Source organism: Artibeus jamaicensis, unplaced genomic scaffold (assembly GCF_021234435.1).
Source record: "Artibeus jamaicensis isolate MK-2021 breed Jamaican fruit bat unplaced genomic scaffold, CSHL_Jam_final contig_464, whole genome shotgun sequence".
In the NCBI taxonomy this organism is placed as follows: domain Eukaryota; kingdom Metazoa; phylum Chordata; class Mammalia; order Chiroptera; family Phyllostomidae; genus Artibeus; species Artibeus jamaicensis.
In genome coordinates, this window is record NW_026521842.1 from 7,618,681 (window position 1) to 7,644,096 (window position 25,416).

Genomic DNA, 25,416 nt, shown 5'->3' on the forward strand with positions numbered 1-25,416 from the left:
TTCTTCCTCCCTAACATTATCTATAGTTTTATCTACAAACGGCTGCCTTTAATAATGTCTCTGTGGGTCTTTTTCATGGGAGAGCTGGTTCCTGACTGACAGGATGTCATTCTTGCTGACACATAGCCGAAAAATTTATTAGGCTGCCTCTAACTTGTAATGGTGCAGGTCGCTACCTGTCAAATTTGACTAAACTACTGCCCAGAAATTTGAGAGAGCTCTGATCTACCGAAGCTCTCTATTTTCTGTTTCATTAACTATCACCACCTTGTGATTGTTAATCTGACCTAGTTCCTTTCAACAGGGATGGCAAACCCTTGACCTATAGTGACCTAGGAAGAGAGTTCACTGCAGGCCTCCTCACAGTGTCCTCACACGGCAGAGAGAGGGAAAGAGACAACTCTCTAGTGTCTCTTCACATAAGGACATTGATCTCATCATGAGGGCCCCACCCTCGTGACCTCATCTAAACCTAATTGTCTTCCAGAGGCCCATCTCTAAATACATCACATTGGGGGTTAGGGCTTCAACATGTGAACCTGGAGGGAACACAATTTAATCCATAGCATCGTCCTCACAGAGTTCACAGTCCATTGAGGCATACAGAGAGTACCTGCATGACACAAAAGGAAAATTACGAATTACGGTAAGTTCTGCCAAGGAACTAAAATGAGTGCTCTGAGGAATAATTGAGGTGGAAGGGAAGGATCTGCCTTCAGGAGTCAAATCATGGAATAACATATGAACGAATAACCAAAAATTTAGTACAATGAAAAAGACCCTATTAATAACTTTTAATAGTAATTACAAGTTGAAATGATAATATTTTAGATATATCAAATTAAATAGATTATTCAAATTAATTTTACCTTTTTTTTTTCTTCTCAAAATAGGACTACTAGAAAAATTTGAATTACTTATGTGGCTCACATTATACATTGGACAGCACTGCTGTTTACAAGTCCCACCCACTACAGACACAAAAGAGGAAGGAGAAAGGGTAACATCCCAAAGAGATGAAGGATGGGGAAGGGGAAGAAAGCAATATGCCTGGAGTTGGGAAGTCAAGTTGGCAGAAGAGACCTAATGACATTTTAAGAATGGGGCAGTCTGCTAATGGTTACACATTTCTTTTTGGAGTGATCAGAATTTGGAATTGGACAGTGGTAAGGGTTGCATAACCCTGTGAATATACTAGAAACTTCTGAATTGTATACTTTAAAGGGTGAATTTCATGGTATGAGAAGTATAGTGCAATGAAAATTAATATACAAAAATGAATAGGGCGGTCTAAAATCTGCAGTGTCTGCTATAATAGAAGGCCCCTGACTATTTTCTGGAAAGCATACTGCTTTTAGCTGACCTGAATGCATAGTTTGTAGGAGTAAGAAGGAGGTCGAGGGTGAGTAATTAACAAAAAGTAGCTCTTACATGTTTTCACTGAAAGCAGATAAACAATAAGGATTCGCCTTCACTAGAAATCAGAGCCAAGGTTACCTGGAGAAAGATGAGCTTGGGAATTCACAAACTTGTTGTGGAGGGTGGGGATGGACCTCTCACAGGGCATATCATGGGGACTCAGGCGGATGATATCTTGTCCTAATGGGGCAGGGTGACTCTCCCTGATATCTGAATCATTTTGATTATCAGGAACAACTGATTAATTAAGTCAAAATGGGGACTTCTATGTATGGTTACCTGGTCTAGGTTAGGAGCACCCTTGCACAATACAAAAGGGATAGATACCCTGCCCACCAGGCATTGTCTATGTCTAGCCCTGTGTTGGCTCTCCAGTAGCAACAGCATACAAGATCCTTTTCTCTGTGCACAGTCTTAGAGTTGACTTAGAACACCTTTAGAAACCAGCCCCAAACAAACTGTCTCACTCACTAATTCACTCAGCTTTTCTCCACCCCATACTGGGCTGGGTGCTGAGAGTAGAACACTTTTTGTTAGAACTGTTCTGGAGTCATGAAGCTCCCCTTTTCTGGAAAAGGCAGAAGAAGGGCGCATTCTTGCCCACAGTTGATTCCCTAGGGCTAAGGGACATTTGGGCAATATCATCAAATTTATTTGCCAAACCCAGAGAGGAAGGAGAAAACAAAGGTAAGAGGACCCTGGCCTCACTTCTCTGTTTTCTGCAAGAAGCCAGAAGTCCCACCCAAATGTGGGCCCACCACCGTGGGGCTGGGTGTCGAGGAGAGAACAGCCTCCCCAGTCCTAACACCCACCAAGGAGGGACCTGGGATTGGTCCCTTTTCCCCAGGGAACACATGCTCAAAAAGGTGACACTTAAAGGAGTAGTGTTTCTACTGGCTGGTGATGTTGCCACCACTGGACATTTGGCAATGTCTGGCCATTTTTGAGCATCTAGTGAGTAGAGGCTATGTTTGCTGCTAAACACCCTACAGTACACAGAACAGCCCCAACAACAAAGAATTTTCTGGTCTAAAATGCTAATGGTGCCAAGACTGAGGAACAGTGATTTAGACTGAGATATGAAGGTGAAGGAGAAACCAGACCTCTAAAAGTACTCCAACCCCCTTCAACCATTCCAAGTAAAAGGAACAGCATGTGTTAATGATACAGGGTGCAGCCAGGGGGGCCCCCCAAAAAAAGATTTAGAAAGGTGTCCAGAATTCAAAGTGTATAGAAATATTGGAGAGACATATAAGATGTCCTCACCACCTCCCCCCCCAGGGGGAAGGGATGAATGGAGCCAGGCCATTGAGAGCTATTTTGCATAGCAACAGTTTTGGAGCTAACCTCTGGAGGAATGGTTATTTAACATATCTATAACCTTTAACTGGTTTCATAGATATGTTAAATAGCAGTGGCCAAGTTTGGGGCCAGAGAGAAGGAACTAGCAGAGACTCAGAATGTAACTAAGGGCTGCTCTCCTGAGTGAGTGGACTGGGACTCAGGAGGATGTAACTAAAATCTGGACTCCTGAGTGAGAAGGGCTTAGGGACTGAGGATGGAACTGGGAGGACTCAAGATGGAACTAGGAGCTGCGCTCCTGAGTGAGAAGGGACTCGAGATGGTAATGAGGGGCTGCTCTCCGGAGTGAGAAGGGCTTGGACTCAGGATGTAGCTAAGGGCTGTGCCGCTGAGTGGAAGGGTGGGTGTGTGGGAGCTTGGAAAAGACTGGCTCCGAGACATGAAGGGTCCCCACTTGGCCAGATGGAGGGAGAGCCACGTGGTTTCAGCAGAGTGAGGACCCCCTCTTGGTGAGGTGAAAGGGGGAGCCACGTGGTTTTGGCAGGGTGCGGACCCCCTCTTTCCCAGGTGAAAGGGAAAAACCACGCAGCTTTGCCAGAATGGAGATCCCTGCAGCCAGGTGAAGAAGAAAGCCACATGCTTTTGGTGGAGTGCGGACTCCTGCAGCTTTGGTAGAAGAGGCCCACGCGGCTTTGGGGTGCCCCCTTTGGCTGCGGGGCCTGAAAAAGCAAGAGAGACTTTGACTGGAACTGGGTACAAAGGACTCTTGCCAGTGGACCATGAGAGGGTACCACAGTACTTTGGATTAACTCGAGATCCTGCACAGTGACACAGCTGACGGTGCCAGCGGCCTGCAACACAGACGTGTGCTCTTTTCCTGATTTACGGTACCCGGAGCTGGGACAGTGGGAGAAGGGAGCGCTATGTGGGTGTAGGTGTATACCTAAAGGGCTTTGATATTTTAGTGGTGGCATTAGGCCTGAATAGCATTAAATAAACATTTTGTTTCCTTTTCACAAATCTCTGGCTTTAAGAGATGTCTTTCCAATTGGCGGCGGACAGAAGGGCCCAGTAGATTTTAGTATTTTGTTTTCGGGAGGGGCCCCTGTTGTATAGCAGTTTTGGGCATCCCTAGGTGGGCCAAATATTGTATTGCCCCTCCCTCGGACGACCTCCTCTTGTTCGGTAACATTAAGGCCATAATGCCAGGAAAAGGTGTAAGATAAGAGGGATTAGATCTTGCAGGCCCTTTAGTCTTGGGCAAAACTTCTGATTTTTATTTTCTGCAGAGGAAAGCCTCTGCAGGGTTTCAAACCAGAAAGGGGCACCCTGTCTACCCTACAGAGAATGGGCTGGAGTATCAAGAGTGAAATCCCAGAGGCTGGGAGCAGCCCAGGAAGAGATAGAGGCATGCTTGACTAGAGCAGAGGTGGTGAAGAAGGAGGGCAGTGGGTGTATCAAGACGTATTCTGAAAATAGCAGTCACTGACGGCAGGGGAGAAGTGGCAACAAGGATCTAGGCAGCTCTCGGGATTCTGGTCTCCATAGGGTGCTAGGTAGGGTGGCTCACCAAGATGGGGAAGATGGAGGCAGGACTAGATAGGAAGGGGTCCCAGATCAAGAGTTTAGATTCAGACATGTAAAGTCTGAAACAGCCAGTGGAATTGGGTATATAGGTATGGGAGAGAGGAATTGCTTAAGCAAGGCACTGAGCTGTGGTTCATTCTCAATATAGGACTAACACTAGCTTTGTACAGGAAGGGGGTTCTCTGAAGAAACACCAACACATAAGTTATATACCCTAGATTAGGTAAACCCGAGCTCTGGGAGTGGGTGCCTAAGCATCAGTGTGCTTCAAAAGGCTCTCAGGTGATTTTAATGCTCAGTGATGATGGACATCCACCAGACTAAAGATGCTGCCTTAAAGTAGAGACCTCTGTGTTCCTGGCAACCCACAGTGGGCTGAGAAGCCTCACCTTTGTGATTACCAAAGGGACTCTCTAGTTCCTGTCTACTTAACATTCTATCTCTGTTTTTTCAGTGGTTGGCTGAATTCTACTTGTCAAAACAATGAACTACTCACAGTCTTGGGTGTTCTTGTGTTACCTGCAGTTCCAGACCTTTTGTTCTGAAACTCTCTTGTTTACTGCAATATCAGTTTCCTGGTGAAGCCCTAGGGCCACTCTGTCTCTTTCATCCCTTTGAGGATAGAATATTTGCAATCTTCTTTGTTGAACTTTTTCCCCAAAGAACTCCCAGTACCCTCTGTCACTGTGTACTCAAAGCAAAAGAAAAATGCATTCAAACCTGTCTATTCTTTAAGATCCAGTTCAATTCCCATTTCCTTTTTTTATTATTGGGCACTCATCGTGTGACTTACTCTGTAAGTGGTACTTGGGGAGCCCATGATCGATGAGAATATGGTCCCTGAGCAAGGGAGCTCAAACTCTAGGACAGGGTGACATCCACTACAGTACTGACATTTGAGATGAGGTAATTCTTTGTACAGGAGGCTTTCCCGTACATTATAGGATGTTTAGCAGCATCCCTGGCTTATATGCCTCAAATGCCAGTAATACATTTCTGTGCCCCCCAATTATGACAACCAAAAAATATTTTCAGACATTGCTAAAATGTCCCCTGGGAAGCAAAATTGCTCCCGGTCAACAACCACTGCTATGGGAGAAAGAAGACATTAAACAAATACTTATAAAGGGTGACAAAGGTGATGAAAGGGGCATAAAAACAGAAAACTAATTTAACTTGGCAGGCACAAAGAAATAAGAGCTCATAATGGAGACGACCTGTTCTAGCCCAGAAAATAGCTGGTATTATTTCCATCATCATGCTCTCTCTGATTCCTGCAGTGTCTTTTGTCTTCTCCAATTTCTTGCAGCAGCATTCACCAATTGTGTGCTATGCAGCCAAGCACAGTGCTAAGCTTTTGGCTCACTTTATTTCATTTTATTCTCATAACTACCTTATAACCATAACTGGTAACCCAAACAATTGAAGATTTGCCAAATAAGTAAATTGCCTTGTAACAAATAGCTTTGCATAATAGGCTATAAAATAACTAGAATGAAAGCTGAGATACCCATAGCTTCTACTTTTCTTTATCCCTTGGACGATAGCCTCTCACTTTATCAATTACCACAATACTTGTGGCACTGCCAATATCTTCTGATTTAATTTCACCTTAGTAGTTCCAGTCTGGTTTGTGTTGCTCGTACCAAGATGGCATGCCATGTTAACTCTGGGTCAATGTCTCAAAGGAATGTCAAGAAGTTAAAAATGGTCCAGGAGACACTGAGAAAAAATTATGAAAGTTTCTGAAAACTAGGCCATGGGAGGGATGAGAATATTCAGTTTGAAGCAGATTTGGTTGTAATATAATGCAGCCTACACATTTTTCAAGAGCTATCATGCAAAAGAGTGCTTTCTTTGGAGTATGTGACTGTCAGGGCAGAATTAATGCATTGATGATTATCCAGGGAAACATATTTTGGCCAATACATGGAAGATATTTACAACTATTAACACCATACAAAAGTGGAATGATTTCTTTGCAGGGGTAGTGAGCTTTCCGTCATTGGGGTTATTCAAAAAACCTGGCTGGATGAAAAGGATAATCCTGAAAAGAGTATTCAGACATTGGGAGGCAGTTGGTTGAAATAAAGTTCAATATCACTATGTAAGCCCCAAAGTGGCAGAATGAGATGGTCTTGCTCCCTCACCATCCCCGCAATATCACAGCTGACCTATAACATGTGGAGTTGGCCAGAGGAGACCCCTTGCATGTTCTCTGCCTAGGGAGCAGGATACAGTGAAACCCCGACCCCTACATCATTGCCCCTACAACAGTCATTGCCCCTAAGATGACTTGAACACATACTTCCTCTGGCTTATTTTAGAAGTTTCTCTGAAACCTTAAGTTGGAAAAAGTGTCCATGTTGGGCAGGAGAATTCTGAGGAAGTAACTCCCTCCATATTCCAAGGCCTGTTACAATCATGCTCAGTTTCCTTCTCTTTCTAGAGTTGGGTGGGGATTGTGGGGTGGGGGGGGCACTCTTCTAGCAACCTCCTCTTTTGGATTCTGGCCACCACCATCATGCATCTCTTGTGGCTGTGAATGAAAGTTACCGTCTACAGATGGCCCTTTGTGTGTGTTCCCACATTCCATCCTGGCAACAATCCCAGTGAGATCAATATTATGATTATCTCCCTGCTACAGAGAAGGAAACTGAGGTTCAGACAGGTTAATTAACTTGCCCTAGGTCAAAAAGCTAGTACGTGGCAAGGCAGGCAGCCAGATCAGTCATTGTCTTAACTGTGTGGTCTTAACCCCTCACCCTCCTCCCACCCTGGAGGACAGTAGACAGCTTGCACTTAGATGCACATATGTTTCCAGAGAGGAACATAGTTTTGGTTTTGTTTCTAGTCTTCTTGCTGATGTCCAGGTTCGGTCTGAGTCTGAAGGCCATGAGACCTCAGTAGACATGAATCTTGAGACAGACAATAGAGTTCAATGAAACCCAGATCCCTTTCCAGTGTTTCAGTTGACCTAGCAGAGCTGCTGACCCATGAAAATGGAATTTGGGTTCTATTCAACCAAAGACCACATTGGGCACTTGTCTCAAATCAAAATGTGTTTGGGCCAGTCCTGGACCTTGAGCCCTCTGTACACCAAGGACATTAAACACAATGTTCCCCATGGCTTCTATTTTTGAGTTTTAGAATTGTTTTTCAGCGGACATATATATTTTCAATACCCTGTTTATGGCACAAAGTCCATGGGAGTTAGCAGTTCTGAGCAGAGAGGAAGGATCTTGTGAAGTGAGCCAGTGGGAAAGGGGGAGTCAGGGAGCACCAGAGTGCTGCATGTAGTGAACCCTTAGTTAAAGAGCAGATGCTGCTATGTGCTGACAGTGGATGGGATGGACACCCCAGGGTCCCTGGGTCATCCAAGCCAGACATGTTCCCCTACTCCACTCCATGTCTGCACTAGACCTCCTCATGCTCGCTGCTTAGCTTGCCCCCAACTTGTCTTCTTTGACACCTGGGTTTACTCTCATTCTCAGCCATTTGTTTATTTCCATTTGGTTCAGTACAACTACCTGTTAACCAGACGTCCATGGCCTTGCCTCAAAACCACTGCCTGCACCATGTCCTAGCACCTGCACATATACTGATACCCTATGATCTAATCTAATCCCCAACTCTGAGGGCCCAACATTGAACCCTGAAATTGGGAAGGGAAGGAATGGGGTGAAGGATCAGCATCCAGAAAAGATTCATCTTTAGGAGCATAAATAGGGGATTTCAAAATCCATGGGGTTCAGACACTGATATAAACATGTGGACATGGAGGCTGTGGCCATGAGGGTGTAGACAGGATAATCTTTTATCATTTTTTGAGATTAGAAACTGCTCATACCATGGACCCTTCTGAAAACCTCAGGTTTTACCTCCTCAGCAGGTCTTGTTCTGTCTTAAAGGTAGTAATATGTTTTTAGTACAGTGCTTGGATAGCACACAACTTTTGAATAGCTAAGAGGTATCCAGAACTTTCCTGGGAACTTGGGGAGTATAAAGGAAGTATATATATGATATCTATTGTCAAGGACCTTTGCACACAAGAAATTTAGACTTTATATGGATGGGGAGCTGTGCTAGGATTTTATACACTGGAGTGTGGATTGGTTAGCTTTATATTTTGGAAAAGCATTGATCTGGCTACAGAGTGAGGATAGAAAAATGAAAGGCAGAATAACAACCAAGACACTATTACAATAGTCCAAATGAAAAACAAGGAAGCTTTGATCAAAGGGAATAGCTCCAGGAATAAAAAGGAGGAGAGAGATTCAATAAGTGGAGAAAAGTCACTGAGTTATGAATAACTGATTAGTTGGATGAGGCAATGAAAGAGAAGAAAGAGTAAAGAAGAACTCTCAGGTTTGTGATATGGGTTAACTGAAAAGGAGGGTTCAAAAATGACTGTGGCAGCTGTGACTTGGGCAGATGGGATGGGTGGTGTTAGTGCCATCAAATTCTGGACTGGTGGCAGGATTTAGGGGAAAGTCAGAGAGTGTTGTCTGGGCCATGTGGACCCTATAACATCAGGAAGCAGTGGATATGTGGTCCAGAGTACAGGAAACAAGTCTGGGCAAGGCGTTAGAGACTGATCATCACCAGAATACAGGGGGCAGGAGATGCCATACATGGAAACAAAGAGTGTGAGAAATGTGAACACATCCTAAAGGAGACACAGGGAACTGGAGCGGGTATAGGGAATGCTGGCATTTAGGAGGGTAAACAGTGAAAGATGAACCTACAAATAAGTTGTCAATAAGGGATAGAAACAACCTGTAGAAAGCGGCTGATGTAAAGAAGTGGAAGGAGGGATGGGAAAGAAGAAGAATAGACAGAATTGGGGGAAAGCTGAGAACTAGAGAAGTTAAGAAAAGAAAAAGAAGAAATGATGATAAGTTTGTCCTAGAAATGCCAAGTTTAATGTTTTCAAATCCTGAAAACATGAGTTAGAAAGTCAAAAGAATGTCAGGGATACAAAAGCACAGATTTTCTAGTCCTCACATGGATATCACAGGAGTCGGTGGGACTTCAACAGTAGAGAATGTGGCAAGATGTAGAGGAACAAGGACAGAGCCATAGGAGTCACATCGGGGGAGGGGTAGGAAGAACCTGGAGAATCAAGGGACAGAGAAGTGAGAGGAAAACATGGAAGTGCAATCTCCTAGAAAGCAAAGGAAGTCTTGTCAAGAAGGCAAATGTGGTCAGCAGTGCTGGCGTGGAAGTCAAACTCTGGTGACTAGGAGGGCGCCAGCGACCCTTGGGGGAGCAGCTTCAGCAACCTGCTGGAGGCCAGAGGATGTTCTGTGGGTGCCACATCCTGAGTAAGCAGAAGCACGCTTAGAACCAGGTCATCACAAAGCCTGGTCCAGAGCAAGCCAACAGTTAAGTCATGGCAGAAGAATGGGGCCTCGCCAGCTCAGCCATGTCACTCAACCCTTTCTCCACAGGTGATCCCAGAAAAAAAAAGAACAGAGATAAGTGCATGAGGAAGTGGACAGATTGGGACAATCCCATTTTGTTCAGCCAATGAGCAGAAAAAGGGGAAAACATGTCACCTGCTTGGTTCATTTACTTAGGGCCTACGCATTCATTAACACTGCATTGGGTCTAATGTGCTCTGACGCCACAAAGGGGTATGAGGTCATAAAAAAACGTGGTCCCTGTTTGAAGAACAGCTTACAATATATAGGGCAATGGGGCTGAGAGCACTTTCATTCCATGAGAATCTCCCCCAATTAACAAAACTGAAACCTGCAGACACAGACAGCAGTACGGTAGCTACCCGAGGGGAGGGGAGGATACAGTAAAGATGATTGGACTTTGGGTGGTGGGCACACAGTGCAATACACACATGATGTATTATAGAAATATACACTTGTAACCTACATAATCTTATTAACCAATACCACCCTAATAAATTTAATTTTTTAAAGAATAAAAATACTCCATCTAGAATGCCTGATAAAATCACCATTCAAATTTTACAGAATTACCCAAGTTTAAAATACCTTTCTATGATATCAGAGAGATGCAAATTAAAACCACAATGAGATAACACTTTACACCAGTCAGGATGGCTATCATAAACAAAGCAACAAACAACAAATGTTGAAGAGGGTGTGGGGAAAAGGGGTCCTTAGTTCACTGTTGGTGGGATTGCAGACTGGTACAACCATTAAGGAAAACAGTATGGAATTTTCTCAGAAAAATAAAAATTGACCTGCCTTTTGACCCAGCAATTCCACTGCTAGGATTATATCCTAAGAATCCTAAAGCATCAATATCAAAGAACCTATGCACCCCAATGTTCATAGCAGCACAATTTACAATAGCCAAGAGTTGGAAGCAACCTAGGTGCCCATCAGTAAATGAATAGATCAAAAAATTCTGGTACATATACACAATGGAATTCTATGCAGCAGAGAGAAAGAAGGAGCTACTACCCTTTGCAACAACATGGATGGAACTGGAAAGCATTATGCTGAGTGAAATAAGCCAGGTGTTGAAAAACAAATACCATATGATCTCACCTTTAACAGGAAGCTAAAAAACAAAACAAACAAGCAAGCAGAATAAAAACAAAGACACTGAAATAGAGAACAAGAGGACAGTGACCAGAGGGGAGAGGGAAGGGAATTTAAGGGGGAAAAAGAGGAGGGATTTGAAGGAACAAGTATGAAGGACACAGGGATGAGGACTGGGGGGGCGGGGAAATGGGAGGGAGGTGGGGAGCACAGGGGGCGGGGGCTGGGATGGGAGAAATAGACAAAAAAACTGTACTTGAAAAATAACTAAATAAAATTTAAAAAAATACCTTTCTATGAGTCTCTGTAGAGGGCTAAGGTGAAGCTTAAACTGAATTATAAAAGTGGTTACATAATCATATTAAAAAATTCTGATTGATTGGATTTTAGGCTCACTGAAATCAACTGTATTGATTCTTTATTATACCCTTCCAGGACTGCTTCTCTTGCAACACTAATCATCACTTTGTTGCTTGTGTTTCTCCCATCTTTTTCTCCAAACTAACCAAGGTCTGATTCTCTATTTCCACCTGCACTGCCCACTCACCACCCTCAAAATGAAACCTGAAGTCTAAGTCACCAGAAAGCATATCTTAAAACATCATCACCTTTTTCAAACATCCATATCCATGCCCATGGTACCTTCATTTTATCTCCTCTCACCTGCATCTCTGCATCCAATCAATTGCCAAGTTCTGTATCAGCAGTCAGGGTGGGGCAAAAGTAGGTTTGCAGTTGTTTGTATGGAAACTAATACGATAATTAATAATTGATACAGGAGTAAACTGTGTTTTACATGCTCACAACTGTAAGCCTCCTTTTGCCCCACTCTGTATGTGTTCAACATGTACTTGTCCTTTGAATGGATACATTATCTATCCTGGATGCCTTTATAGCCTACTGGTAACCACGGCTGTAACACAAATAATGACAGTGTTAAGATCATGCCTTTGGGTGGCAGAGGGTCTGATCTGGGTTTAGTTCCATTTTTGCTACTTAGTAGCTCAGTGACTTTGGACACATAGTTTCTCCATTCATAAGATGCAATTTATTGGCATTGTGAGAATCAAATGTAAAATGTATGTAAATCTTTGAGCATGGAGATATTATTTTTCTTAGTCCTATAGTCCACTGTCAATGTTCAGCTATTTTAATAATCTAGCGTTACATCCAAAGCACACCAAATACCAAGCTGATGCCAACAGTATGCAATTTTAGAGCCTTAATTGGACTATTTAATAAGTCCCAGCAGGGGTCACCACCCACCTAGGACTCTTCATTTGCAACATAAAATAAGGGCCTTTGCTTAAAACAAATCCCTTTTCTCCTCCCTGATCCACCCTCCATTGCACCCAGTATTGAAAATTCCAATTAAAAATTATCCAACATAAAAAATTTTAATGAGCGTGAGCTGTGTGTGTCAGAGCTGCTTGACCAATTAGCCTGGAAGACCATATTTTCCCTCTGGAAATCTACTTTTTAATTCATAAAATGGCTCCTTTTTAATCAACTTTTTCCCAGTACCCCTTCATGGGAGCTGTGCCCACTCTTGAGCTCTACCGCACTTTGGTAATACTCCTGGAGGTGCCCTCTGTACCCCACTGCTCGGCTATAGCCACTCTGGCCAAATCTCTCCCATTGGACTGCAGCGCCCTCCAGGTGTGCGTCCTGCTCAAAGTAGATACTGAATCAGAAGTTAACAATGGAGGTGGGAGAGGAAGACTGGAGGGGCCAGGTGAAAGGACTGAGGGCAGCAACTCAAAGTTTCCTTCACTTCTCCTACCAGGTCCAAAGGATAGGCTAAGAAGGACAATGCACAGTTTCAGAGGAAGAAGAAGGAGCCCCAGTAAAAGTGGGCCCAAGTCAAGGAAATCTAGGAACTTTGATTCCATCACTTGCCAAACAACATAGCAATTGCATGGTCCTTAATGTCCTCCCCTTCTTGCTTCTGGAAAATACACAGCACATACTAAGGACTCAAAAAATAGCTGTTGAATAAATGAAAGCTTCTTCTTTTCATTTCTTTGTCAGCCTTTTGTTTGTTTGTTTTTTTGTTTGTTTCATTTTGGCTGCCCTAACCCCATTTCTCTACCTTTCCCCTCACTGCCCCAATACAGAAAATTATTCCCCCCTTCTTCCTTCCTCCCTTTATCCATCCCTCCCTCCCTGTCTCTCATCACTAACTCCATCTATAAAAATGTGTGTGTGTGTTATTATTTCTAGTTTCCAGAGGAAAAAAACAAAAAGTTCAAAAGCCCAAAACCAGGTACCAAAGATCACACAGCTAGGAGCAAGAGCTATGTAGCAGATAATGTCAAACTGCCCAGATCTCCAAGCCACAGTGTGCTTCCCACCCAGGAGCCAGTCCCTGAGACTTTGCCAGGCAGCTGCCCCAGGATGCTGGAGTTCACTTTGTCAGTGGACAAGGAGTCTGAAGTGCCTCAAGTTTAAGCCTCCCCTCATCACCACCACCCCGGGGAGTGGGGGGTAAGAGCTCTTAACTAATGATTGACAGGTATAAGGGCATAAAGACTACAGCTCCCTGGACCACAATGGGGGCAGCTGTCCTGTGTGACCCCCACTGTCTCCAAATCTGCCCCAGTGATTAAGCCAACTGACCCTCAGCAGACTTCCCTTGATGCTGCACCCCATGTGGCCTCCACCCCTTCCCGTCCATCTTCCCTACTCCAGGACCAGTGTTCCTTGGAAACCCTCCTAATAAATCCCATTCATACTATAGGGGTTCGAACAGGATTCCCCAAATTGCCTCTTCACTCTGGCATGTGAATTACTGCATTTTGCCATGTATAAGGCACTCCCATGTATAATGCACACCCACGTTTTTGGCCCAAATTTTCAAGAAAGAAGTCTTTCATTTTAATTCAGAATAAAACCAATATTATATTTAGAAACAGAACCAATTATTATATTTCAGGATATTATTTTGCACACTGATATTGTTATTGCTTTCTAAAGTTACACTTTTGATGCATAAGCATAAATACAAGAATTAAAAACATTTATATAGATAGGCAATTCTATATGGATACAGTGTTCTACCCAGGTACAATGCACATCCTTATTTTTACCACAAAAATTGGGGCAAAAAAGTGCACATTATACATGGCAAAATATAGTACCAGTACTTTGAGCTGCAGGTAATTAAGATTCTGCAGTCACACAAGAAACTTTACCTCTCCCTTAAAGAATTTGAATTAGGGGTCTTGCCCATAAAAGTTGTCACCAAGAAAATAACATTTTATGATCTATTTATAGGACAGGGAAAACTACTAATTACTGAACATCTACTCTTCTTATTGTCCCTCCGGAGCCTCCAAGGCACACTAACTTATCCTGAGCTCAAAATGGCATATACACTTATTTTAACTTTCTGCCCCTGAACCTCTTATGTATGTGTACATACACAATTAAATTTGGTTATTTTCTCTTGAAAATCTGTCTCATTTAGATTTGATTATGGCCAAGACAAAAAAAAACAAAAAACAAATTGAAGGGTAGAGGAAACTTTCCTTCTCCCCCCACAAATCCTCATCTCAAGTGCTTCCCCTGAAGAACCCAGCCTAAGACAAAGTAAATGCAGAATTCAAGCCCAATCCTTTCGGGCCTCCCAATTTTTTCCACTGTGTGATGCCTGAGATGCTGCTGCAGTCCAGTGAGACTGCTCATCATTAATTTTACAATCATTTTAAAAATTAAATGGCCCTTGTAGTTTCAGGTACCTTAGAGACAAATATGTGTTCAAACTCTCTATGTTTGCTTATTTCTTCTTTGTACTATAATTTATGTTTCTGAGACAAAAGACCTTTGAATATCTTAGAAAAATGAAATAAGCTGACTCCAAGAAACAAAGGTTTTTTTTGTACCTTTCCTACACCTGGATCCATAATTAAATGCATTTTATCCTTTTAATGTGATCCCCTTTAAAAATAATAAACCAGTCAGAGGAAGACAAGTACCATATGATTTCATTTATATATGGAATCTAGTGATGAACAAAATAAACTAACAAACAAAATGGAAACAGACTCATAGACAGAGAACAGATTGACAGCTGTCAGAGGGGAGTAGGGTTGGGGCACTGGGTGAAAAAGGTAAAAAACAACCTCATAGACACAGGCAACAGCATGGTGATTACCAGAGGGAAAGTGGGTGAGAGAGGTTGAAGAGGGAATAAATGGTGATGGAAGGACTTGATTTGGGGTGGTGAACACAATACAGTACACAGATGATGTGTTATGGAATTGTACCCCTGAAACCTACATAATTTTATTAACCAATGTCACCCCCAATGACTTCAATATAATTTTTAAATAGAAAAATATATATTTTATTATGTAAATAATATAACCACATTAGAGAAATTTTAGAGAAAACATCCAAGTACCCTAATCCAACAATTTACAAACAATTCCTTCCAGACTTTGGTTTTTGTTTTGTTTTTTTAATTCATGTGGCATGGTTGCAGTCTTGCTCAAACATCTGGCTCTCCTGCAAGTTTTCCATGGGGTAACACAGTCCTGTGGTTGTCATTTTTACTGGTTACTGTTCTACTGTAGGGTATACTGTGACTTGTCACCATTTTTATTGTTTTTGATACTTCACTATTTCAAGTAAGATTCTGTTGAACGGCTATGCAATATGCCATCTTGTTTGGCATCTATTCTTTTTACAAGTTTCAGATTATTTGTTTAAAAGAGATTTCCAAATCTTAAATTATCAACTAAAAGAATCATATTTCAGTACATTACCACTTTTTGCTAGTCACCTCATTCACTAAAATGTTCACCAATGTATAACAGAAGCCATTCTGAAACAAAGGTTATTCCAAGTATGGTAGCTTATTTTTAAATAAGTTCTGACTAACTAAATGAATTCATTTTTAATTTCTCCATCTAGAACAAAAGTCTTGAAATGTTCTTTAGAATTATATTGAATCTATGGCATTCTTCCTGACAAAGGATGTGGTTCCTTTATTAATTTGAAGCTTTCTAATTGGTAAACATTTCGCTGAGGGATTAGCCATTGGGCTTGAGTTGCCTAATTGCTTCTGTCATTTTCCATGCCATTGAACACAAGCCAGGACATTGCAATGGCTGATACGGGCTGACTTGGGTGCGCGTTTTTGTGACCATTTCTGCTTACCTACATCTGCAAAACAGAGGATGAAGAACATTGACAAGATAATCAAGCAAGACAGAATTCCTGTTTTTTCTATTACCTGAAGTTTTCCTGAGTGTATCCTAAGGTTTAATATTCTTATTTATTAGCCCTGGAAGTGCTGCCCCTGAAACTGATTTCCCAGGAATGTTTGGACCTCTGGGAGATCATGTCCCATTAGTGTCAACCACAGAATTGCTGGTAACTTTTGTAACATGCTGACATGTTCCCTCTCCTTTCACACAAGTGGAAAAGTACAAAAAATAAATCTGACCTAAAATTATTTCCAAAGACCATGGGTACTTGTTACTACACACAGAACAAAAGGATTGATTGTTACTAAAGCTTTCCACCCAGCACACCCAGAGAATTCTAGTGAAAAAGTAGAAACCCCAGCCAGTCCTCTGGTATCACCTGCATGATTCCAGACACTCATGTGGATACACATCCTACAGATCAACTGAAATTTCTACCTTTGAATTGTATGGGGGGAGGGGTTGTTTTGTTTTTGAAGAAGCTTGTTTCCCATGACACTTCAAAACTCAAACAAGAGCCATCTTGCTTTTATTTTAAGAGAAAATTTCATCGTTAGATTAAAGTAAAAGGCAAAATAGACGACTCACCTCCGACTCTATTTCTCTGTGAACTGGGAAAACCTCTATTCACTTCCATCCATACCCTGTATTTGCCCTCACTCCCAGCAGGTTGCAGCGGTGGGCTGTGGGATGATGACATCCCAGCAAACGATTCTGCAATGGACATTCCAGCTTGGCATCGTTTTCTGAGTTAGGATAATGCTGGGTAATCCCATTTAAAGCCCTATCCAACTCAAACTTCACAACCGAGCAAACCAGTTTTACAAACCACAGGAACTTAATTTGGCCTCACACTTTCAGTGGAAAAAGAAACACAAAAGAAGAGGAAAAAAAGCTGGTAGCTCAGCTAACAAGCAACTGCCTTCTGGACACGTTGACAGCTTGATCCAGTTAAGAAATATTAGCCATCTATTGACAGATATGAAGACAAAGGTTCGAAAGAGACCAGCAGCCAGGCAAACTGCAGTTTCCAGCCCTATTGAGTCCCTTCAGTTCAGGGATGGGCAAAAGTAGGTTTACAGTTGCTTGTATGCAAAAATACATGCAGATTATTACAATAGCTTTATAAACTCAGAAGAATGTCATGATGCAACTGTAAGCTTTTTAAACAGTGGACAAAAATAGTTTTGCCCACCCCTGTATTTAAAAACACAGCTAGGCGCAAAGAGAACCTGCACTTCTAGGAAATAAGAGCCAAAGTCTAGAAAACAGCCAAACCTAATCTCAGAACAAAATTCTGTTTAAGCTTAACAAAACCTAGGGGACTTTCCTGGAAACATGAAATACCACAGGTTTGCTTATTAATATTTATCCTGGAAAATTAATAAAATCATGGCTTAGATGCACTTCACCTTCCCGTCCCTCCCAAGTACACCTCCTGAAGAAAGCAAACCAAAACAATGTGGTGAAAACTCCTTGGGGGTGTGCTTTCATTTACTCTACAACCAAGCATTTAATTTTTAAACCAAATCTGAAAAAGTCCCGCTGCGGCAAGGCAAGAGCCAGATCCTGCCCTGGGTGAGAATCGCAGTCTCTTCAACTTACCTGTGATTAGCACAGCCTTTTGATCCACAGGTAACAACTCTTGGCCAGATAAGTAAATATACAACAGGAAACATGATAGGGAGAAGAGGACCAAGCCCCAGAAGAGGGACAGGCTGAGCAGGCAAGCCCCTCCCCAGAGGCCTCCCAGGCAGACCACCTTTCTCCGCACCTGTCCTGAGCTCATCTTGAGTTGGCAAAGAACAAGTCCCCCTAGTGCTGCCATGACAGCCAGGCAAAGCCACGCTGTCTCAGAGGGGAGAGTACTCATTCTCAGAGACTCTGCTGCACCTTTTTGCACTCAGGACAAGTGGGCAAAGGCTGGCTAGAAGCAGCCTGAGTTATATGAACTGAGAGCCAAGAAGGGAGGGGGTAAAACAGCCCTGACACATTTTGAATAAGCCTGGATTAATCATACCCACACAGGCACATAGTTCCTAGTGCAGTTTGATATAAATACCAGAGCACTTTCTATGTGATTGCTCTCCCCACACCCATTGCGTGCATGACACATACATGTTCTCACCACAACAAATACGCTTTCATTCTTTAATGACCTCTGGAGAGAAAACTAGTTGGATAATTATTGACAAAATTTGATCTGAATGGTGAATTACAAAACCTCTAGCTCCTAGGAAAATATGCTTCTTTAGGACTCTGTGTTTCATCTGTTTGTCAAATCCTCTTTCAGACTGGTGTGTGTGCATGTGTGTCTGTGAGTGAGAGAGAAGAGAAACCAGGCAACCAGTGAAGTTCAGAAGATAGACCCTGGAGGGAGAAGGCATCACTGATCTTGTCCATGTTCACAGGATTTCTACCACCTCCCACCTGAGTCAGGCTGAAGGGTGGATGAAGAGAGAATAAAAACTAGAAGAGATTCATGGAAGATGAAAAGTGCTTTGGTCTTGCCAGAGGGGGGACATGCCTAGGTGAGATAAGAACAACAATAATACAACTAATAATGCCCCACACATACCTACTGGTACTTATTTGTGCCAAGTGTCATATTTAGCTACTTAGCCATTCATTTTCTATTGAGACCCTATTATCTGCCAAGCTCTGTTCCAGACACTGGCACTCAATAGTCAATATGCTCAGTCTCTTTGAACATAATATCTTTATCAGGGTAGATTCTATCATTGCAGTGATTTTACAGGTGAGACCACTGAAGCACAGAGAGGTTAAGAGACTCGCCCAAGATCACACAACACTGGAGTCAAGCAGGCTTGTTTCAGAAGTGTATGCTCTCTCCACTCTACAGTACTGCCTTTTCTAGGCAAAAAAGACAATCAGTATGTAATATAGTAGGGCTTTCTTACCTTAGCCTCATTCGTACCTTAGGAAACATTTCAAGGTAGGTATTGTTATGCCCACTTTACAGAGAGGAAAAAGGGGACTGGGAGAAGGTAAGTAGTGGATCTGGACCCACACTCATGACTTACTGGGTTGGAAGCCAGCACTGAAAGCTGTGACACCTTACTGACCACCAGAAGCAATGCTGACTATCTGAGAGGGCGCCGACCACCTGGACTATGGCATGCCTTGTGTGTGCCAAGCACCAGAATGCAAATAAAGGCGAGGCACTGGCATATATGGAGAGACAAAAGTTCTCACTTGGAGGTCAGATCACTTGTTTTCAAACCCAGTCTTAGCTCTGCTAAGATAGGGTATGTGGCAGAATACCTGCAATCAAGAAAAGCCACAGAAGCTGTCAAGAAGATAGTAAAACCACACCCTACCCTCCTCCAACCTTCCCATCCCCACTGAATTTATGGCTTAAAACTGTCAGAAACCCACTCAATCTAATATGGCAACTAATTTCACCTAATAGTAACTCCTAGCCTCATCCTATGCTCACAGCAATACGAGAGCATGCTAAAGGACACACCCCCAGCTGCCCTGATCAGAACAGGAAAAGCCCTGCCCTGGCTAAGTGGCTCACTGGGTAGCTCAGTTGATTGGAACATTGTCCTGTGCAACAAAACTTTGCAGGTTTGATCCCCAGTCAGGTCACATATGTGGCTGAAGATTTGATCTGCATTCCGGGCACTGTCTACCAGAGGCAACCGACCAATGTATTGACTGTTTTTTCTCTTTTTCGCTCTCCCTTCCTCTCTCTTTAAAATCAATTAACATTCTCAGGCAAGGATTAAAAAATGAAAGAAACAGAAAGACCACATAAGCACACAAAATGGCTGATGAAGCTTCTCTGAGAAATCTCCTTCCCTTTCCCTGAGAAGGTCCTAAATATTCCTCCCTTTCATTGAATACCCTACCCCACCCTCGACCATTAAATGAACTTCAATAAAGAAAGCAAATTCCACTAAAGGGAGGCAGCTCTGTCTGTGGAGTAGCCTATTCTCTGTCTCACTGCTTCACTTTAAACTCACTTTCACTTTGAACTCTAGCTGGCTTGAATTTGAATTATTTTCTATGCAAAGCCAAGAACCCACAGTGGGTCATGGACTCTCAGGTCCCCAACCCTGAAACACCTACATCACTGCCACTTACTAACTAGGTTGTCCTGAGTGGGTGATATCACCTCCTTAGACCCACCATCCCCTTGAATGTGGAAAAGTCAGCATTTGTGCTGCCTGTCATTATGAGAACCAACAAGTAGAGACAAAGATTGAATCTTTATGGCCACTTTATTCAGACACTGGCTATCTGAGAAGATGATGGGTTTTGTACCCTCAAAAACCATCTTAACATCTCATCTCAAGCCAACCTTTTTATAAGAAGAAGAAAAGGGTAAGGAATTTGGAAAGGAGTTGATCAGATAAGAGTTACAGTCCAGCTGTGATTTTCCTAGTATTTCTTTATCTGCTGATCCAATAATTCTTTTTCTGCATCTTAGATGTTCCCTCCCTGGAACACAGTGGCTCAGATACCATCTCAATTGATTGCTTGTAGACCCCTAGGGCACAAAGATTGAATTACTTGTTGACCTCCTGGAGTCACTTAGGTGATTTATTCCAGTTCTTGGAATAACTGCTTTCCACATACATTAAACTCTTAAGCCTATCAACTATAACCAAAGCTAAAATCTTTAACTCTTGGGTTCCCCTATGACCCTCAGTTATAAAATAATAAAAATATCAAGGTAAATCACTTAACACATTCTTCCTAAGACACCAGAAAGAGCTTCATAAATGCTGGCATTCATAATTTGTGTTTTTAAGTAGGAGGAATCACAATACCTGATATCAAATTGTATTACAAGGCCACTGTAATCAAAACAGCATGGTACTGGCATAAAAACAGGCACATAGACCAATGGAACAGAACAGAGAGCCCAGAAATAAACCCAACCCTCTACAGTCAATTAATATTCAACAAAGAGGGCAATAACATAAAATGGAGTAAAGATAGCCTCTTCAACAAATGGTGTTGGGAGAACTGGACAGCTATGTGCAAAAAAAATGAAACTTGAGCACCAACTTACACCATATACCAAAATAAATTCAAGGTGGATAAAAGACTTACATATAAGCCTTGAAACTATTAAAGTCCTAGAGGAGAACATTGGCAGAAAAATCTCAGATATTTCACACAGCAACATTTTTACTGATATGTCCCCCAGAGCAAGGAATATAAAGGAAAGAATAAACAAATGGGATCTCATCAAAATAAAAAGTTTCTGCGTGGCTAAAGAAAACAGTATTAAATTAAAAAGAGAACCAACTGTATGGGAAAACATATTTGCCAATGATACCTCAGACAAAGGTTTAATCTCCAAAATATACAAAGAACTTACACGACTCCACTCTAAGAAGACAACCAACCCAATTAAAAAATGGGAAAAGGACTTGAACAGACACTTCCCCAAGGAGGACATACAGAAGATCCAGAGACACATGAAGAAATGCTCAATATCACTAGCTATCAGAGAGATGCAAATTAAAACCACAATGAGATACCACTTTACACCAGTCAGGATGGCTATCATAAACAAAGCAACAAACAACAAATGTTGGAGAGGTTGTGGGGAAAAGGGGATCTTGCAGACTGGTACAACCATTATGGAAAACAGTATGGGATTTTCTCAGAAAAATAAAAATTGACCTGCTTTTTGACCCAGCAATTCCACTGCTAGGATTATATCCTAAGAATCCTAAAACATCAGTATCAAAGAACCTATGCACCCCATGTTCATAGCAGCACAATTTACAATAGCCAAGAGCTGGAAGCAACCTAGGTGCCCATCAGTAAATGAATGGATCAAAAAATTGTGGTATATATACACAATGGAATTCTATGCAGCAGAGAGAAAGAAGGAGCTACTATCCTTTGCAACAACATTGATGGAACTGGAAAGCATTATGCTGAGTGAAATAAGCCAAGGGTTGAAAGACAAATACCATATGATCTCACCTTTAACAGGAAGCTAAACAACAAAACAGACAAGCAAGCAAAATAAGGGCAAACACACTGAAATAGAGAACAGGGGGACAACAACCAGAGGGGAGAGGGGAGGGAATTTAAGGGGGAAAAACGGGAGGGATTTAGAGGAACAAGTATAAAGGACACAGGGACGATAGCTAAGGGGGGTGGAAATGGGAGGGAGGTGGGGTGAGTGGGGGAGGGGTGGGCTGGAATGGGAGAAATAAACAGAAAACTGCATTTGAAAAATAACTAAATAAAAATTTAAAAAAATAATTTGTGTTTTTAAACAGGACAGTGTGGGGGAAGAAAAACAAAATTTTCTCCCACCTTTCTAAGTTCTTTTGTCTGGACTATTAATCAAATTAACAGGAGAAAATAACCAAATTTATTACTCATATACACTTTTGGGTTCTCTACGAATAAGAGACCCCAGCACACATTGGGCAGTTGAGGCTTATATGCCATCTTGAGCTTAGGAGAAGTTGGAGGATGAGGGAGTCCTTTGAGACTTCAAAGTGGGAGAAGGCAATTCACACGGAGATGGAAGAGCAAAAGCTCGGAAAATTAATGTTCAATGGGCCATCTTTAAGAGTGGGACACAGAGAGGACTTTGATCAAATGGGCTAAATAGCAAGCTAGGTTCCTCCCTTTCTATCATACCTAGTTCATATTAAACTATAGTTATCTATAAAAGCACCCTTCTTCCAGTACTTCCTCTAAGTTCTATTAGGCAAATTAAGGTGAAGGTTAAAAGGTTTTCATGAGTCTTTTTAAATTTTATTTACTTATTTTTAGAGAGAGAGGAAGGGAGGGAGAAATAGGGAGAGAAACATGGATAGGTTGCCTCTCACATGCCTCCAACCAGGGACCTGGCCTGTAACCCAGAAATATGCCCTGACCAGGAATTGAACAAGCAACCTTTGGTTCACAGGTCAGCACTCAATCTACTGAGCCACACAAGCCGGGGCTTCCTCAGTCTTTTGTTTCTTGCAAATTATAAGCTTAAAAGAATCGGTATCCCAAAAAGCATATTTTGTGGTGATAAACTCTTTCCCCTCACAGGAAGACCAAAAGGACTAAAATAAAGTACCCAATGGAATGCTGACTTGTCCCAAAATATGGATGAAGTTAGCAGCAAATGTTGAGAGGCAAGGAGGAGGAAGGGAGAGGAGGACTTCAATTATGGATGATCTAGGGGAGGCAGGACTATGGAGGAGATGTACCCAGCTTCCTATCATGTAAGAAGGTAGACAGTGCTTTGGACAGGGAGTGAGTAAGCTGGCTCTGGTCTCACTCTGTTTATTCACTCTGCATCAAATGCCTAGCCTAGGTCCTGGCACATGGTATATACTTAATTAATATTTTTCGAATGAATATGGGAAGGGGAAGGTCTCTACTGAGTGCCTTCCACGTAGCAGAATTTTACCAGACAGGAAATTCAACAGTGAGTAATATGGACCCAGTTCCTGACCCTGGGGAGCTAAAGAAGGAGCTGCCACAGGGGCGGTGATTAGTGGGACTGGAAGGTGGTGGAAAAGAAGGCTTTTATTACTTGAGAACACAAATGGAGTTGCAGAATTCCCAGGTGAGAACGGGCCCCTTCTGAGCCCCTATGTCCACATTGCTTTGATTGAGGACTTCAGGGTTCTAGTCCATTTAAGAGCTGCTCTACATCTGAATGAAGACATCCTCCACTGGACTGAGCTGAACTGTGTTTCATTTTTACTTATCATTTTGTCCTAGAGCTGTCCTTGAGGATCTCCTTGTTTGGCCAGGGTCTCATTTCTGTCAAGCTTGTTCTTAGTTTTTCAAGGGAATAGAGCTAATTGGATCAACTCATTCTTGCTAATGATGCCAGTGAGTCAATGTACTGCTTCTTGCCTTTTTGAAAGCAACTCTGAAGATAAGACCTCTTACCCAAAAGAGAGAACCTTCCAGGCTGGTCAAAAAATAAAAAATGCTGAGAATCCTAAAATGTAGATTTTCTTAGAATCAGTGGTCCTTTAGAAGGAAACTTGAAGAAGTAACTTCCCATCTATTGTAAAATGTAGCTTCTCTCTGTAACATCCCCACCAAGTGGTCATCTTGTCTACTGCCAGTACACCTGACTCTCCAGTCCAGGATAGCTCGGTGTATTAGAAAACTCTTCTGGAAAGAGCTTGACTGTAGCCTTGTCCTTTCTTTCTCACTTGAAGTCACACAGACCACATCTAGTCCCCATTTCTTTCAGATATTTGAAGATTGTTATTATGTCTTACCTTCTCTAGTTTGATAGCTTTGATTCTCTGAATAGCCTCATATATACAGTAAAATATGATTTATCTGGTGCTAAGTGCCTGAAATGGTCACAATTTTTAAGGTATAAACACTTTAAAAATCATGTTGTTGCAGTAACTAAAAACCATGATATTATAGTTTGTGCAGCATGGTAATGGCATAATTCCCCAAGTGGAGCATGACTGTTTGTTGATGTCACGGTGACCCTAACTTCGAGATTTAGACAGGGCAGTACAGGTCATAACAGATAATCTCAGGGATATCAGGATGATCTTTCTGCTAACACAAGTTTTTTTTATGGTTTTCAAGATATGGGGCAATGACTAATGTCTTAAATGTTGAATCATAACATGTAAATAATATATATGTCATTCTCTATTTCACACAATGGGAAGATGGGTGAGGAGGAGCAGGAGAAAACAACCAGAAGTTAGGGTTGGATCAAGTCATTGTACTACTGTCATTGAAACGTTGTGGGGTATAAACATCTAACCTCCATAATACCAGGTGGAGTCAGGTTCCAAATAAGTAAGATCTCATTTATTGTACAAGGGGTTTCAAAAATCCTTAGTGTGGGGGAAAAATAAAAAGGGTTCTACAGAAATCAACCTCACAGAGTGATCACAGATTCCTAACTGGGCAGGTCTCGGTGGGTAGTCACTGTCCAGGAATATTAACTTTTTAGTTAAAGGTTTATCTTTGCCTTCAGCAGACCCTGTCCATTGTTTCTGTGCATCTAGGTCAACACACCTTTCAGATAGGAGAGAAGAGAGCACATGATCTTGTTACCCATCCTATAATCCAATCCTCACCTTACTTCCTTACAACTTTATGTAATCTTCCTTACAGTTTTTTATTTCCAAATGCATAAAAGAAACTGCAAACTTATTCTTGGGAGTGCTTGAGATCTTGCTTTACAACAATTGTCAGTTTGGGCTCAAAAATTCTTATAAAAATTCTCTACAGGTTTGGATGTTTTTAAGTTGACATTGTAGCCTGGCCCTTCTTAGAATGGGGTTCAATTATATCTCCCCTGGAAAGGTTGGGCCAGATTGGGGCACAGTATTTTCAGTACAATATTATATTATATATTTGTTTCC

The 25,416-nt window shown here is 42.0% G+C and overlaps 1 protein-coding gene across 2 annotated transcripts in view; it reads right to left on the reverse strand.

Annotated features, from left to right (window-relative positions):
* The window catches only part of HSD17B2 (hydroxysteroid 17-beta dehydrogenase 2), a 49,638-nt gene extending 31,557 nt beyond the window's left edge, over nucleotides 1-18,081 (reverse strand). The window contains exons 1-2 of one of the 2 annotated variants that reach the window (XM_037142449.2): nucleotides 17,657-18,081; nucleotides 16,640-16,765 (exon numbers count right to left, since the gene is read on the reverse strand). In XM_037142449.2, coding sequence (XP_036998344.2) covers nucleotides 16,640-16,765; nucleotides 17,657-17,924 — 394 coding nt within the window. In that variant the 5' untranslated portion in view covers nucleotides 17,925-18,081. The remainder of the gene's footprint in view (nucleotides 1-16,639; nucleotides 16,766-17,656) is intronic. The other variant, XM_037142450.2, reaches the window with a different exon arrangement.
* Between the last annotated feature and the right edge of the window lie 7,335 nt (nucleotides 18,082-25,416).